The 13,449-nt window shown below is 42.8% G+C and overlaps 1 protein-coding gene across 1 annotated transcript in view; it reads right to left on the bottom strand.

Annotated features, from left to right (window-relative positions):
- The window catches only part of WDR41 (WD repeat domain 41), a 30,268-nt gene extending 26,414 nt beyond the window's left edge, over positions 1 to 3,854 (bottom strand). The window contains exon 1 of the mRNA XM_064140617.1: positions 3,699 to 3,854. Within this exon, the coding sequence (XP_063996687.1) occupies positions 3,699 to 3,749 (51 nt within the window). The 5' untranslated portion in view covers positions 3,750 to 3,854. The remainder of the gene's footprint in view (positions 1 to 3,698) is intronic.
- Between the last annotated feature and the right edge of the window lie 9,595 nt (positions 3,855 to 13,449).

Raw genomic sequence — 13,449 nt, 5'->3', positions numbered from 1 at the left:
CAGCTATCATGTGGTGTCAGTTTCATGACTCAGTTCACCATATATTTAGTTTTTAATTAAATTACCTTTTCTGAGAAGCTTTGAACTTCTCATATCTTTCACCTACCATCCAATTTTAAAATCCTATATAAAGATAGCATATTTAAACAAACTAATAATACTATTCTGATAAATAATATATAAACCATGCATTGTGAATATTCACAAAATACCAAAGCAAACCACTTCATATAAAAACAGAGAGAATGATTATTCACATCACAGAACAGCACCTGCAACTACCCACAAGTAGACTATTAATTAAAAGAATTATCAATCACTTGGAGCAAGCTGATCCCCAGGCACAGTCAATAAAATACTGCACAGGACTGAAGTTTCAAGACAGTATTTCTGTCTGTCTCAATCACCAGCTTGTTTCAACAGAAGACAACTTTTTGTACTTTAAGTCTTCCACATTTTGGAACAACTTCCTGCCAGACATCATTCTAAATAAAGATTTTTCTACTGAGCTATTTAGATATATCAGCAACAGTGCTCTCCTCCTAGATCCGTTTTACTCAACAGTCAATATCACCTTAACTTTCAAGACTGCCTCTTCTTTGAGGACTTCAACAAAACTCAAACTTTAAAACAGTAATTACTGAACTGTAATGTACAACATGCAGCACACATGACAGGTAATTCTAGATGAAAGACAAACATATTACCCTCAGAAGCTTCAACATCTTGCAGGAATAATGAATTATGTTCTAATACTTCCATACTGGTATTACACTGTACTTCAGAAGTTAAGAATGACAAAGTTAATAAATAGGGAAAGAAATTTGTGTTTATTTTTAAAATGACAAGGTTGTCAAAATGCTACTTCCCACGATTTTATCTTGGTTTTGTGCTATCTGATGCATTTCATGAAGCAACTGTTCCTCATTTTATGCAATTATGCAAAAATAGCAGTTCCTATCTAAAATAACGCAAGCGTCTTCATGGTTATAAAGAAAAGTTGGACAAATATGGAAACTTGGAGTTCAGCTGTCAAATTCTCATCAAAACTTTGCTTAAAAACATGAATTCTAAAAATCCTAAGCAAATCTCAGCATCACTGGACAACATTAGAAAGTAAAAATTCAAGTCTTCTGACTACTGCTAACAGAAATATACATTCACAAAACAGTGACACCACTTTGAAAAAGGCAATTTGTAACACTAACATCCCACTTCTATATTCTATTGTTGCTTCATAATCAGTAAACAACAGTTCTACTTCTTTGAAAGATGTGTCTAATCTTATTTTTGCTCAGTTCAAAGAGCAGCTATGAATATTAAGGCACAGTGCTGAGGAAGTACTATAGATACGTGCTACTTTCAGCCTTCTTGGGATGTTTTGGTGACAAGAACTAGGTTATAGGCTGTAAAAAAGAAACAATGGTGATGTCTGCTTCACTCACAGGCTTGCTAAGATGTATAAGAACAAGAACATAAACATAGTAAGGCAGTTGTTCTCTGTCTCTTGGGGCTGCACGAACTTCTCTTTAACCTAACCTGCCATCTGTGTGACTAATCCTTCTGCTTTCTAACCCCCCTGGCCAACCCTCCAAACTATCTTGAGCGCAAGGCAAAGTCTGGAGTAAGGTAGAGGGGTGGGGAGAAGGAGAAGGGTGGTTGTGAGCCCCTCCTGGGGACTCTGGTTTCTGGAATACTTTTTAACTTGTATATTTCTGTATATAGTTGTATATATTGTAAATACCTGCTTGCATATTGTACTGAGATTTAAATATACAGCTTCATTCAATTTCCAGATCAACTGAGTCTAGTCTGGGTGATTTTCCGAAGTGTGGGAGGGTGGGTAACACTCAAACCTCAGTACTGTCATAACAATCTATGTTCCCTTCATATCTCCATGAATATTTACAGGAGCACTGGGCTACATGTGCATTCCTTCTTTGAAGAAATCTGGTTTTGATATAAACTAGTCATTGAGCACTCTTGTAACAACAGAGTGATTTTCAGAAAAAAACAGATGCTCATGCTAACAGAATCCATTCCTAACTTGCATGTTTTCAAGCAGGTCCTGTAAGCATCCCTACAACTATTAGAAAAAAGCCCCAACATTCATCTCATCTTCAGAACGTCCTATAACCTTCATGTTAAGCATGTGAAAGTGGGGTTTTCAAACATAATTCACCAAAAATACAGATTTAAGAGTATAGAGACATACTTATGTATCATGGAACACAACAAGCTGGCTTATACATGACACTACTGTAATTAAGACTGCCTGAAGCCACAGCACATGAAACAAAGACCCTAAGCCCATAACGCACACACTGCTACGGGCTTCCTCATCCATTTGGGCAGAAAGAGAATGAATGGTTATGACGATGATGACCATCAGATGAAACAATGCTACAGAGTCATGAATCGTTTTTTCCACCAAGAAGCACAATAATCATTCAGCAAACCAGTGACGGCAATGGGAACAGAAGTCCTGTGGATCAGGCTTAATTAAGCTACAAACAGCAGGATGAAAGAACTGGACTACACCTTGACTCCTGCTCATGTTTTATTAAACCACACTACAACTAACCTGTATCTGGAGTTAAAACTTCAGAGAGATACACAAATCTTAAAAAGCTGTTGCATATTTCCCATCTTTCTTTTGAAAGTAACTGTACACACACTTGCCAAGTATGACTGCAATGCAACCAACATTTTTACTGGCAACAAAAGCCAGCAGCATTCCCGGGCATCACCATTACAAATTGGTACAGACTCATATGTCCAAAGTGACTACTGTCATTTAAAATCAACCATGACGCTACTGTCACGACTTGTTCATGTACAGCAAGTGAAAAATAATTACCTCCCCATATTTGTCAAGATGACAGAAGCTCTAAGTACAAGGAGCCCTTCACAGCCTAATCAAGTCTTGTTAAGTCGAGACAAAAAACTTCAGATGAGTCTTATGGAGGAAAATTCCAGTAATCTTTACTTTAAATCCTGTAAAACTTTCTTCCCAGTAAGGCAACAAGAAGGATGTCCGTGTAACACTAGAGCACTAGAGAAGCCGTGTTTACTTTAATGACGGGGAGCTATGTAGAAATGCTAGAAGCCAAATGAAAACTACAACCAGAGCACATAAATAATAATCTACTGACTTTACATTATCGACTGGGGAGTCTCGAAGACACGACTCCATTCGGTTGCAAGCTACAACCCCCACTTGCTCAGACAAGCTGAGGAGAGAGGAGGCCGGCATGTTCCGAAGCCCTTCAGGCCCCCATTCTCAGCTTGGGCGGGGGGGTGTCTGTTTACTTTCGTGAGTTTTTGTCTTTCTTTTCGACGAAGCCTGTGGTAGGAGGGATCACAAGCTAACTCTCGGCGGTCCCCCGCGCAGCGCAAGACCCATTGGCGCTACCATGGCACATATAAACCTGCTCTACAGAAAGGCCACCACCTGGCGCCTCCCCTTCCTCAGAGCGCTTCCACTTCAGACCTAAAGCTTCTCAGCGCTCTCCATCGGCACAGTACAGGGTAAGAGTGACTGTCCTCACAGACAGCCGCGCCAGTTACCCAGGCTAAGCCCCTGACAAGGGAACGCTGCCGTTTCCCACTCCCCTATCAGAGGCCCTCATGCTCACCCTCGCCCCGCCTCCCGTCGCCAGCTGCTCGGCCCCCTTCCGCCATGCCCGGCCCCTCACCTCTGCCAGGCCCTGCGGCTCCCGGCCGCCGCCAATCAGCCACCGCAGCATCGGGAGCCGTCCGTGCCACGGGCGACTCGCCAAGGCAGTGAGACCTTCCTTTGCTGCCCGCCGCACCGGTGGGGCGGCCGTGGGCAGCGACTCCGCCGGACAGAAAGGTCTTCTTAATCGAGCTCCGAGAGGGAACCAGCCCACCGGTGGGCGGGGCCAAGGGGGCATGAGCAATCGATCGCCGAGCGAGTGCTGTGTCGCCGCCGAGGGGCGCTGTGAGGAGGCCGCGGCGTGTTGAGGCGGGAGGCGGTTTGGGTTTGGGTTTGGGTTTGGATTTGGGTTTGGGTTTGAGTTTGGGTTTGGGTTTGGGCCGGCGGTTAGTACAGTGCTGCAGTTTGGCTGCCGGTTTGACTGCTAATTCCGTAGAGTGGACAAATGAAACATTTAACAGCTTCTTACTTGCTGTCTTTCGATTTCAAAGGAAATAAATGCTATAGCAAAAGAAGAATCCTTGCCATTTTATTGCAGCCATCTTGCTTGTTTCCTGAAGTAAACCACTGCCTAAGGTCTCTGCGTAGAACTTTTCCGTGGCCGCAGCTGTTTTCATTCTCCTTCTTCACTGAATCTGCTTTAGTTCTGTAATGTTGTGCTAGTCTGAAGCTAGCTAGAATGTTTTGGTGAGAGGGATTGGATCACAGGCTGTGAGAGGGAAACAACGGTGATGTCTGCTTCACTCATAGGCTTGCTGAGATGTGTAAGAACAAGAGTATAAACATAGATAAGGCGGTTCGGGCACAGCCTGGGCTTTTGAGCTGCATTTTCTCTCTAACCTCACCTACCATCTCTCTGATTAATCCACTTGCTTCCTAAGCCCCCTGGCCAGCCCTCCATTCTTCCTTGGGGCACAAGGCAACGTCTGGGGTAAGGTTGAGAGGTTGGAGAAGGTGGAAGGGCAGTTGGGAGCCCCACTTGGGGACTCAGGTTCCTGGGAGGGGAGTTGTGTTTCTGTATTACCTTTTACCTTGTATATTTCTGTATATAACTATATACTGTAAATATCTGCTTGTATGTAGTACTAGTCTGTAAATAATAAGCTTCATTCTATTTCTAGAGCCGGCTGAGTCTAGTCTGGGTGATTTCCAAAGTGGGGGGGGGGGGGGAACACCCAAACCACCACAAATGTGCTTGTCAGGATGGAGTAAAACATACTGCAGATACAGCACTTCAAAATGTGGGTGCACCATAGGGCTAAACAGTGTTCTCATGCAGCTCACTGACCTACACCTCCTCTGAACTTAACACAGTGATCTTGGAAACCTTTTTGAATTTGAGGTGTACATGGAGCGAGACCTCAAAACCCTAGTGCAAAAGGCCACAAAACTGTTCTTGCGCAGACACAAGTAACAAAGAAATCCCCAAAATGTGGAAACGTGTCCAGCAGTCACTGCTTGTAAGTGTGAATCTACATTTTTCCATTGTCCTGCTGCCTTTTCAGTCACCCCTTTCAAGTGATCAGCACCACACACCTTGAGTACTATGTCCAGTTCTGGACTCCTCAATTCAAGAGAGATGTTGAGGTACTGGAACATGTCCAGATAACGGTGACAAAGCTGGTGAGAGGCCTGGAGCACAGCCCTGAGGGAGCTGGGGTTGTTTAGCCTGGAGAAGAGGAGGCTCAGGGAGGACCTCATTGCTGTCTACAACTACCTGAAGGGAGTCTGTAGCCAGGTAGGGTTGGTCTCTTCTGCCAGGTAAGCAGCAACAGAACAAGGGGACACAGTCTCAAGTTGTGCTGGGGGAGGTATAGGCTGGATGTTAGGAGGAAGTTCCTCCCAGAGAGAGTGATTTGCCATTGGAATGGGCTGCCCAGGGAGGTGGAGGAGTCACTGTCGCTGGATGTATTCAAGAAAAGACCGGTTGAGGCACTTAGTGCCATGGTCTAGTTGACTGGCTAGGGCTGGGTAATAGGTTGGACTGGATGATCTTGAAGATGTCTTCCAACTAGGCTGATTCTATGATTCTGTGAGGTGTACCTGAGATTTCCCAAGTACCTGAGGCAGAATATAACAGTGGTTTGCTAAAACTTGAACTTCTTGTAATGATTAACCTGTGTCTGAAAAGTGTGGGATGCATCCCAGGCTTAGGATGAAATGCTGTTTCCATGACTTAAGCTTGACAAGTATTGGCATGCAACATGAGCATTGCCATTTGTTAATTACTGTAAATTCTTTGCAGCTTCCCCTCAAGCTAAAGTTGATGACGAACATAAACTAGTTTTAAAACAGGAAATATTCTCCTACTTTAGTATACTCCTGCTTTTTCATTTCAGCTCAGTCATGCTAGATTTTCAGCTCAGAGGTACTGTTCCTGCCGACTAAGGGCACAGCCAGTGGGATTACTTTGTGCATGTAGATACATCTGTGTAGATACCAGTGTTTCCATGGTAATATTTTGTCATTACCAATCTGCTCTTCAGCAGTATTCCTAAATAATTTGATATCTTCTCCAAACTGACAAGTGTTGGCTCATTTTATTGCATTCATTTGTTTGAAAGACTAAACAGCGTAACACTACTTATGACTGTGTGACCTATAATCCTCAAATATGAATCAAAACATAAACAAAAAGGAGAAAGAGCACTTATTGAACTAGATGTGAGGACAGATTAGCAACATGAGTATGGATTTTAATTCTTCTTCAATAAAGTGAGGAAAATACACTACTCAACTGTATCTCTTCTTTCCTGGTGTACCTCCATATTACAACCTATTCTGCTGTATTATAATTCACACATCTGGATGAGACAAAAAATTGCAGCTTGGTACTCTGTCAAACAGCATCTTTATAGATAAATACAGTTCTTTGGCCTGTAGGTGTTGTGCCATCTTTGTAAAGACCACATTGGAATGTGTTCTTCCGAACAGGAGCTGGAAATGCATAACGTTCCTCCTGCATGGTTAACACAGAACCTTTCATGACTTTGATGGTCTTTTGGGTTTGCATGGCAAGGTTTTGCTAGTGGGAGGGGCTACACAGGTGGCTTCTGTGAGAAGCTACTAGAAGGTTGCCCTATATCTAAGAGGTAATGCCGAATTACTTCAAGATGGATGCGCCTCTAGTCAAGGCCAAGCCCATCACTGATACTGATGATGCCTCTGTGATAACATGTTTAAGAATGGGGAAAATAAACTGTGCAACAGCATCCAGAGAAGACAAATAAGACCATGTGAGGGAAACAGCTTCGAGAGAAACACCAGTGCTAGTGAATGAGGATGTGCTCCAGAGGCAGGAGCAAAGATCCCTCTGCAGCCTGTGGTGAAGAACATAGTGAGGCAGACTATCCCCCTGCAGATTGTGGAAGAACAGATGTCCACCTGTAGCTCCTATAAGACTCCAGAATGGAGCAGACAGATGTCAAAAAGAAGCTGCAATGATTGGATCTTTTCCAACCTAAATGCTTCCAGGATTATATGGCCTTGTGGGAAACCCACGCTGAAGCAGGCTTCTGGCACAAACTGTGCACTAGGTAAGAGAGAGGACCCCATAATGGAGCAGGTTTGTTGGTAGGACTTGTGACATGATGTCTGAGACAGTCTGTTCCTGCAGGACTGCACTCCAAGGAAATGACTCATGCCAGAAGTTTGTGAAGAACTGTGCCCATGGGAGAGACTCATACTGGGTAAGTTCATGAAGGGCTATTTCCTGTGGGTACATCCCCACTCTGGAGCAAGTGAAGAGCATAAGAAGGAAAGAGTAGTAGAGACAATGCATTAGATGCACTGACCAAAATCTTCATATCCCATCCTTCTGCACCACTCAGAGGGAGGAGGTAATCAGAAGTGAAGTCAAGACTGGGAAGAGGAGTAGAGTGCAACCTGATCTAGGCAAAAGTGTTTTAGCAGGGGGATGGAGTAGATGATCTCCAAAGCTTCCTTCCAATCCTTACATCATTGATCTCTGCAACTACCTAAAATGAGACTGCAGTGAGATGGGAATCAGTCTCTTCCCCTTAGTATCGAGTGACAGAATGACAGGTTGCACCAGGGGAGATTTAGAATGGATTTGGGAAAAACTTATTTACTGAAACAGTGGTGAGGTATTGGAACAGGGTGTCCAGGGGGGTGGTGGAGTCGTTGTCCCTGGAGGTGTTCAAGAAACCTGTAGACATGGCGCTTCGGGACATGGTTTAATGGTCATGGTGGTGTCAAATAAACAGTTGTGCCCAATGATCTTTCCAATGAAAGAAATTCTGTGCTTCTACCATTCTGTGATTCTGTGTATTGCACACTAGTTGGAAGCAGAAACAACTTCTTTAATTCCCAGTGCATTTTGTAATGTGCTTTGTCCTTCATGATGTCTAGGGGAAGAGTGCAATCCACCACATTGTTCTAGTTGTCAGGCCAAGATGCAGTGTCTTCTGCAACATAGTGGTTTGTTGCTGTCAGACACTGGCCTTTGGCAAAGGGGTTTGTGAAGGCTCTTAAACAATATGTAAATGATGAGTCTGTTGGAAGATAACTGTCACTGCAGGAAATTTGCAGCATATGTTATGACTGTGTTTGCAAAAGGAGACCCTCCTCCACTAATGCACCTTTTCTTGTTCCTCGGGCCTTTGTATCTGAGTGGAGGAAGACATTTTCTTTCTAGTTGCTATCCCAAGAGCTTCCCTTTAACTGACCTCAGTGAGACCCTGGCCTCTACTGCCATGATTCAGCACAGAAGCTGTCACTGAGTTGTCTCATTCTCTCTCTTCACTAACACATCTGATATGTCATATTAAATGCATAACTCTTATCCCTGGCTTCTCTTGTTACATCAACCAGATGCACTGACCTAAAATTCTAAACCCCCTGAGTCTTCAGAAACAGTAATTTTACAGCTACCTCAATAGATGGGTAGCACTCATGTTCCTCTGAACTTTGCACAGTTATCACAGTATCACAGTATCATAGTATCATCAGGGTTGGAAGAGACTTCACAGATCATCAAGTCCAACCCTTTACCACAGTTGAAGTACTGCCCAGCAGTACCACAAGATTTGGATGCTTAAGCATTTGTAACTTCTGTCTTGTGTCACAGTCATACATGGCATTTTCCTTTTCCCATCATGTTAACCCTGAAATAATCATTAATAATAAGCTTTTGCACAGTCATCTGTGGTGCTTTTACTAAACTGCCCTTATGCTTTATTTTATTGTATGCACCAAGACACTTAAAATAGACCAGTTGTTTTGCTGTGTGAACTTGCATATGTGTATGCATGGGTGTCTGTATGTATAAACACACATACCAAACACACAGGTGTAGATCTGTGCAGATAATATTTGTACAACAGGATTAAGTCTTATATAGGAGGAAAACATAATGAAATGCTTCTTTACATTGAGGGTGATGAAGCACTGGAATAGGCTGCCTATAGAGATAATGGAGCCTCCTTCTCTGGAGACTTTTGATACCCTGGGGAACACCACTAGTGACTGGCTGCCAACTGGTTGTGGCACCATTCACCACCACTCTCTGAGCTCTGCCATCCAGCCAGTTCTTGATCCAGCACAGGGTGAATCTTATTACTGTCTACAACTACCTGAAGGGGCATTGTAGCCAGGTGGGGGTTGCTCTCTTCTCCCAGGTAATCACCAATAGAACAAGGGGACACAGTCTCAAGTTGTGCCAGGGTAGGTATAGGCTGGATATTGGGAAGAAGTTCTTCACAGACAGAGTGATTTGCCATTGGAATGGGCTGCCCAGGGAGGTGGTGGAGGCACCGTCCCTGGGGGTCTTCAAGAAAAGACTGGATGAGGCACTTAGTGCCATGGTCTAGTTGATTGGATAGGGCTGGGTGCTAGGTTGGACTGGATGATCTTGGAGGTCTCTTCCAACCTGGTTGATTCTATGATTCTATGATTCTATGATTTCTGGAAATCCCTTCTGACCTCTACCATTCTGTGATTCTGTGAGAGAGAAGATCTGACTAATGTACTGAGATTGCTTCTCTGTGTACAAATTGCTGAAGCTTATTACAGTTTCCTCAAATTACACATTTAAAATTTTCTGTAGCTTATATTCATTGAATATATTAGCTGGGGTTTTTGCAAGGAAGTTATTAGAAAATGATATTTTAAAGGTAACTTCTCTCAATAAGGCTATATACTTTTCAGATATAGTTGGTTGTGATTCAGTTTCAAAATCTATACCTAATCCAGAGAGTGTTTTCCTTTGTATCTAACATATACATCAGCTAAAAAGCACCTGCAAGAATTTCACACTCTCACAGATTCAAATACGGTCCAAAACATTTTACACATTAAATAGATTTAGAAGCAGAGTAGTCCAGCCAATAGCTGATATTTCAAAGGACAGCATGTGTTACATTCCTCCATAGAAATCCATTCTGCTGTTCCTTGTTTTCAGTGTTGGTAAATCCATCCCCTTGGGATATGGCTAACCCTGTATTCCCCAAGTCAGGTGAGTGACACACGTGCTCAGATATCAGTTATTCCTGCAGAGAAATTATCCTTTTCACTTTGTAGGCCCTCTTAGAGGTATCACATGTGCCTGGGTGATGGTAACACAGCTAAGTGTCATTTGTATCATAGTGCTTGAGGCCACACTGTCTGCATTTGACACTGTCTCCCATAGCATCCTTCTGGCTAAACTGTAGCAGTGTGGTCTGGATGATCAGGTAGTCAGGTGGATTGGGAATTGGTTGAAGGAAAGAAGCCTGAGAGTTTTGGTCAATGAAATGGAGTCTAGTTGGTGGCCTGTGACTAGTGGGGTCCCACAGGGGTCAGTACTGGGATCAGTTCTGTTCAATATATTCATCAATGACCTGGATGAGGGCACAGAGTGCACTGTCAGTAAGTTTGCTGATGACACCAAACTGGGTGGCTGTGCTGCCATTTAGCAAGATTTGGATGGGCTGGAGGGCTGGGCAGGGTGACATTTAATGAAATTCAGAAAGAGCAAGTGTAGAGTCTTGCACCTGGAAAGAAGAACCCTAGGTATCAGTATAGGTTGGGGACTGATTTGTTGGAAGGCAGTGAGGGAAGAGGGGTGCTAGTGGATGGGAGGTTGATCATAAGCCAGCAATGTGCACTTGTGCCTAGGAGGGACAATGCCATTCTGGGGTGTATCAGAAGGGCTGTGGTTAGTAGGTCAAGAAAAGTTCTCCTCCCCATCTACTCTACCCTGGTGAGGCCACATCTGGAGTACTGTGTTCAGTTCTGGTCCCCCCAGTTCAAGAGGGACATAGAACTGCTTGAGAGTGTCCGGTGCAGAGCCACAAAGATGATTGAGGGAATGGAGCATATCTCTTATGACGAGAGACTGAGGGAACTGTGTCTCTTTCACTTGGAGAAGAAGACTGAGAGGTGACCTCATCAATGTTTATAAATATGTAAAGGGTGAGTGCCAGGCTCTTCTCAGTGATGCCCAATGACAGGAAAAGGGGCAATGGGTGGAAGGTGAGGCATAGGAAGTTTCATTTAAACGTGAGGAGGATTTGTTTTCCCTGCGAGGGTGACAGAACATGTTGCCCAGGGGAATTGTGGAGTCTCCCTCTCTGGAGATACTCAAAATTCACCTGGACACATTCCTGTGTGATCTGGTATAGGCGATCCTTCTCTGGCAGGAGGGTTGGACTAGATGATCTTTTGAGGTCACTTCCAGACCCTGACATTCTATGATTCTAACCATCTTGCTCAGTGGCAGAAGGTCATAGAATCATGGAGTCATGGAAACATGGGTTATTAGCTTTATGTAGTTGGATCCTGGATGTAAACTCTAGGAACTTGCAAGGGAATGGAGGTTCAGCTTGGCTTTCTGTATACTGAGAGTATCTCTGCAGCACGTCACAGTTGTTTGTGAGAGCAGAACTGTTTCCCCTTTGAAGAAAGGATCATCTGCTTCCATCAAGAGTTGCTGGAATTTCCCATGGGCCAAAGAATTGCATGAATACAGACATAAATGCAAATAAAGAATTTTGCATGTTAGGATTTTTGAGGTTACAAGAAGAGGCTCTGTCAGCCCTACCAATCAACAGCTTCAGCTACCCTTGAAGCCTCTTTAGAAGCTCATGTATTGACCAATTGTACGGGGTGACCTTTGCAGTTTATTCTGTTTCTTTGTTTATCAAGTGGTCCATGATGTGCACAAATGCACAGTAATTCTGCTTCTAGATGTAGACATTCTTCATGGTCCACCTTGCCACGAGGACAGTCAAGTTCCCTGGCCTTTGACCCTAGAACAGCTGAACTGATGAAAGTCGAGATGAGATGGAGTAAGATAGCACAGTGCTCCCATCCACTCCTTCACAGAAAATTTTAAGAGGCTGGAGAGTAGTAGAGAAGAGTATTGCATTGCTTCTGACTGAAGGAGAAGTAAATGGTGACTTGGTAAAATTTTTAAGGAAATAGGATCACTTCTCTCTCCTTGGCTTTAGATTTAACATCTAAGTGTACAAAATGAATATTTAGTTCTTCTGTCTAGTCCAAATCATCAAAGTTCACCAAAAGTGCATATGAATACTAATAGAGAGGGAGAGGCTACCCACGTGTTTCTGAAAGAATTTGTATTTAGTTGTAATTTCTGGCAAAACTTCAGACCAGTTCTCACTTACACCACACTAGTTTCACAATTCCCTCTTTTAATACTATATAATGGTTTATAAATATAGTCTTTATATTACTATTTTTAATTCTTAGATTGGATGTATTACACAGTTTATTTCTGCTGGAATGATCACTTTCCCACTTCCACGAATTCTGTGGCCTCCTCTGTCACATGGATGATGCAGTCTAGTGTTTTCTATTGTATGGAGTGAATAAATGTGCTTATTCTAGTGTATCTTGTATTTAGTTTGCATTTACTTGTGAAAAGAAGCAGAGTATACTACATAGAGTGTAGTGCTGTGTTGCTCTTTACAAAGCAAAGTGGTTTGCTTCTTCAGTGTTCATTTCTTGTATTGTATTTGTGCTGAGGGACTAAGGAAACAGGTGTCATAAAGCGCAATAACACCTTTGTGAGTTCCTAAAGGTCTGACTGTACTTCGTGAAGAAAATGGAGCAAACAATTTTTTTTTTTTAATTTAATTTTGTTTACCTGACAGTACAAATTGCAAGCTGCTCTGATCTTCAGTGAGGTGTGATGGCAAGATCAGCCCCCCAGGTGGCATTCTAACCTTGTTTTTCTAATTTGATTTCATAAGGGATGGATCTGATTCTTTTGTTTAAAAAGAAATTTTCTTAACCCTCGTGATAGTTTTGAATAAAGAAATTAATGCAGTAGTCTAACTCTTCCTCCTTTCTCCTCGTTTCTGGTTTGTATACATTCTGGTAACTCAAATGCGATAGCCTCAGATGCAACTTGAAATCTGGTACATGTTTAGTGACCACCATGTAAATTATACTCTATTCCAGATGTTAAAGTCCATAATATGACAATGTCCTGCAACAGTTATTCAATAAAAGATGGCATTCGAATTTTAAAGATCATAATGACAATAAAATCAGTTACATTTCAACAGGTTAATGAGAAAAGTGAAAATACATTTAAGACTAATAATTTACATCATGGGGGTGTTAACTTGACTGATGCTGGTTCACAGTAAAGTCTGAATTTTATGTTAGGGCTACTTAAAACCAGAATTATTCTACTGATGCTTTTGTTTCCTCCCAGATGTAACAGGCATACCTTTGCAAAGAGAAAGACTTGCACCTCCTAACTGAGGCGTCCAATTTAGGTGCCGGTGGTACTGATTGTT

The sequence above is a fragment of the Pogoniulus pusillus genome, chromosome Z, assembly GCF_015220805.1.
Source record: "Pogoniulus pusillus isolate bPogPus1 chromosome Z, bPogPus1.pri, whole genome shotgun sequence".
In the NCBI taxonomy this organism is placed as follows: Eukaryota; Metazoa; Chordata; class Aves; order Piciformes; family Lybiidae; genus Pogoniulus; species Pogoniulus pusillus.
The sequence above is the reverse complement of the archived record's forward strand: the minus strand, read 5'-3'. Positions and strand labels throughout refer to the sequence as shown.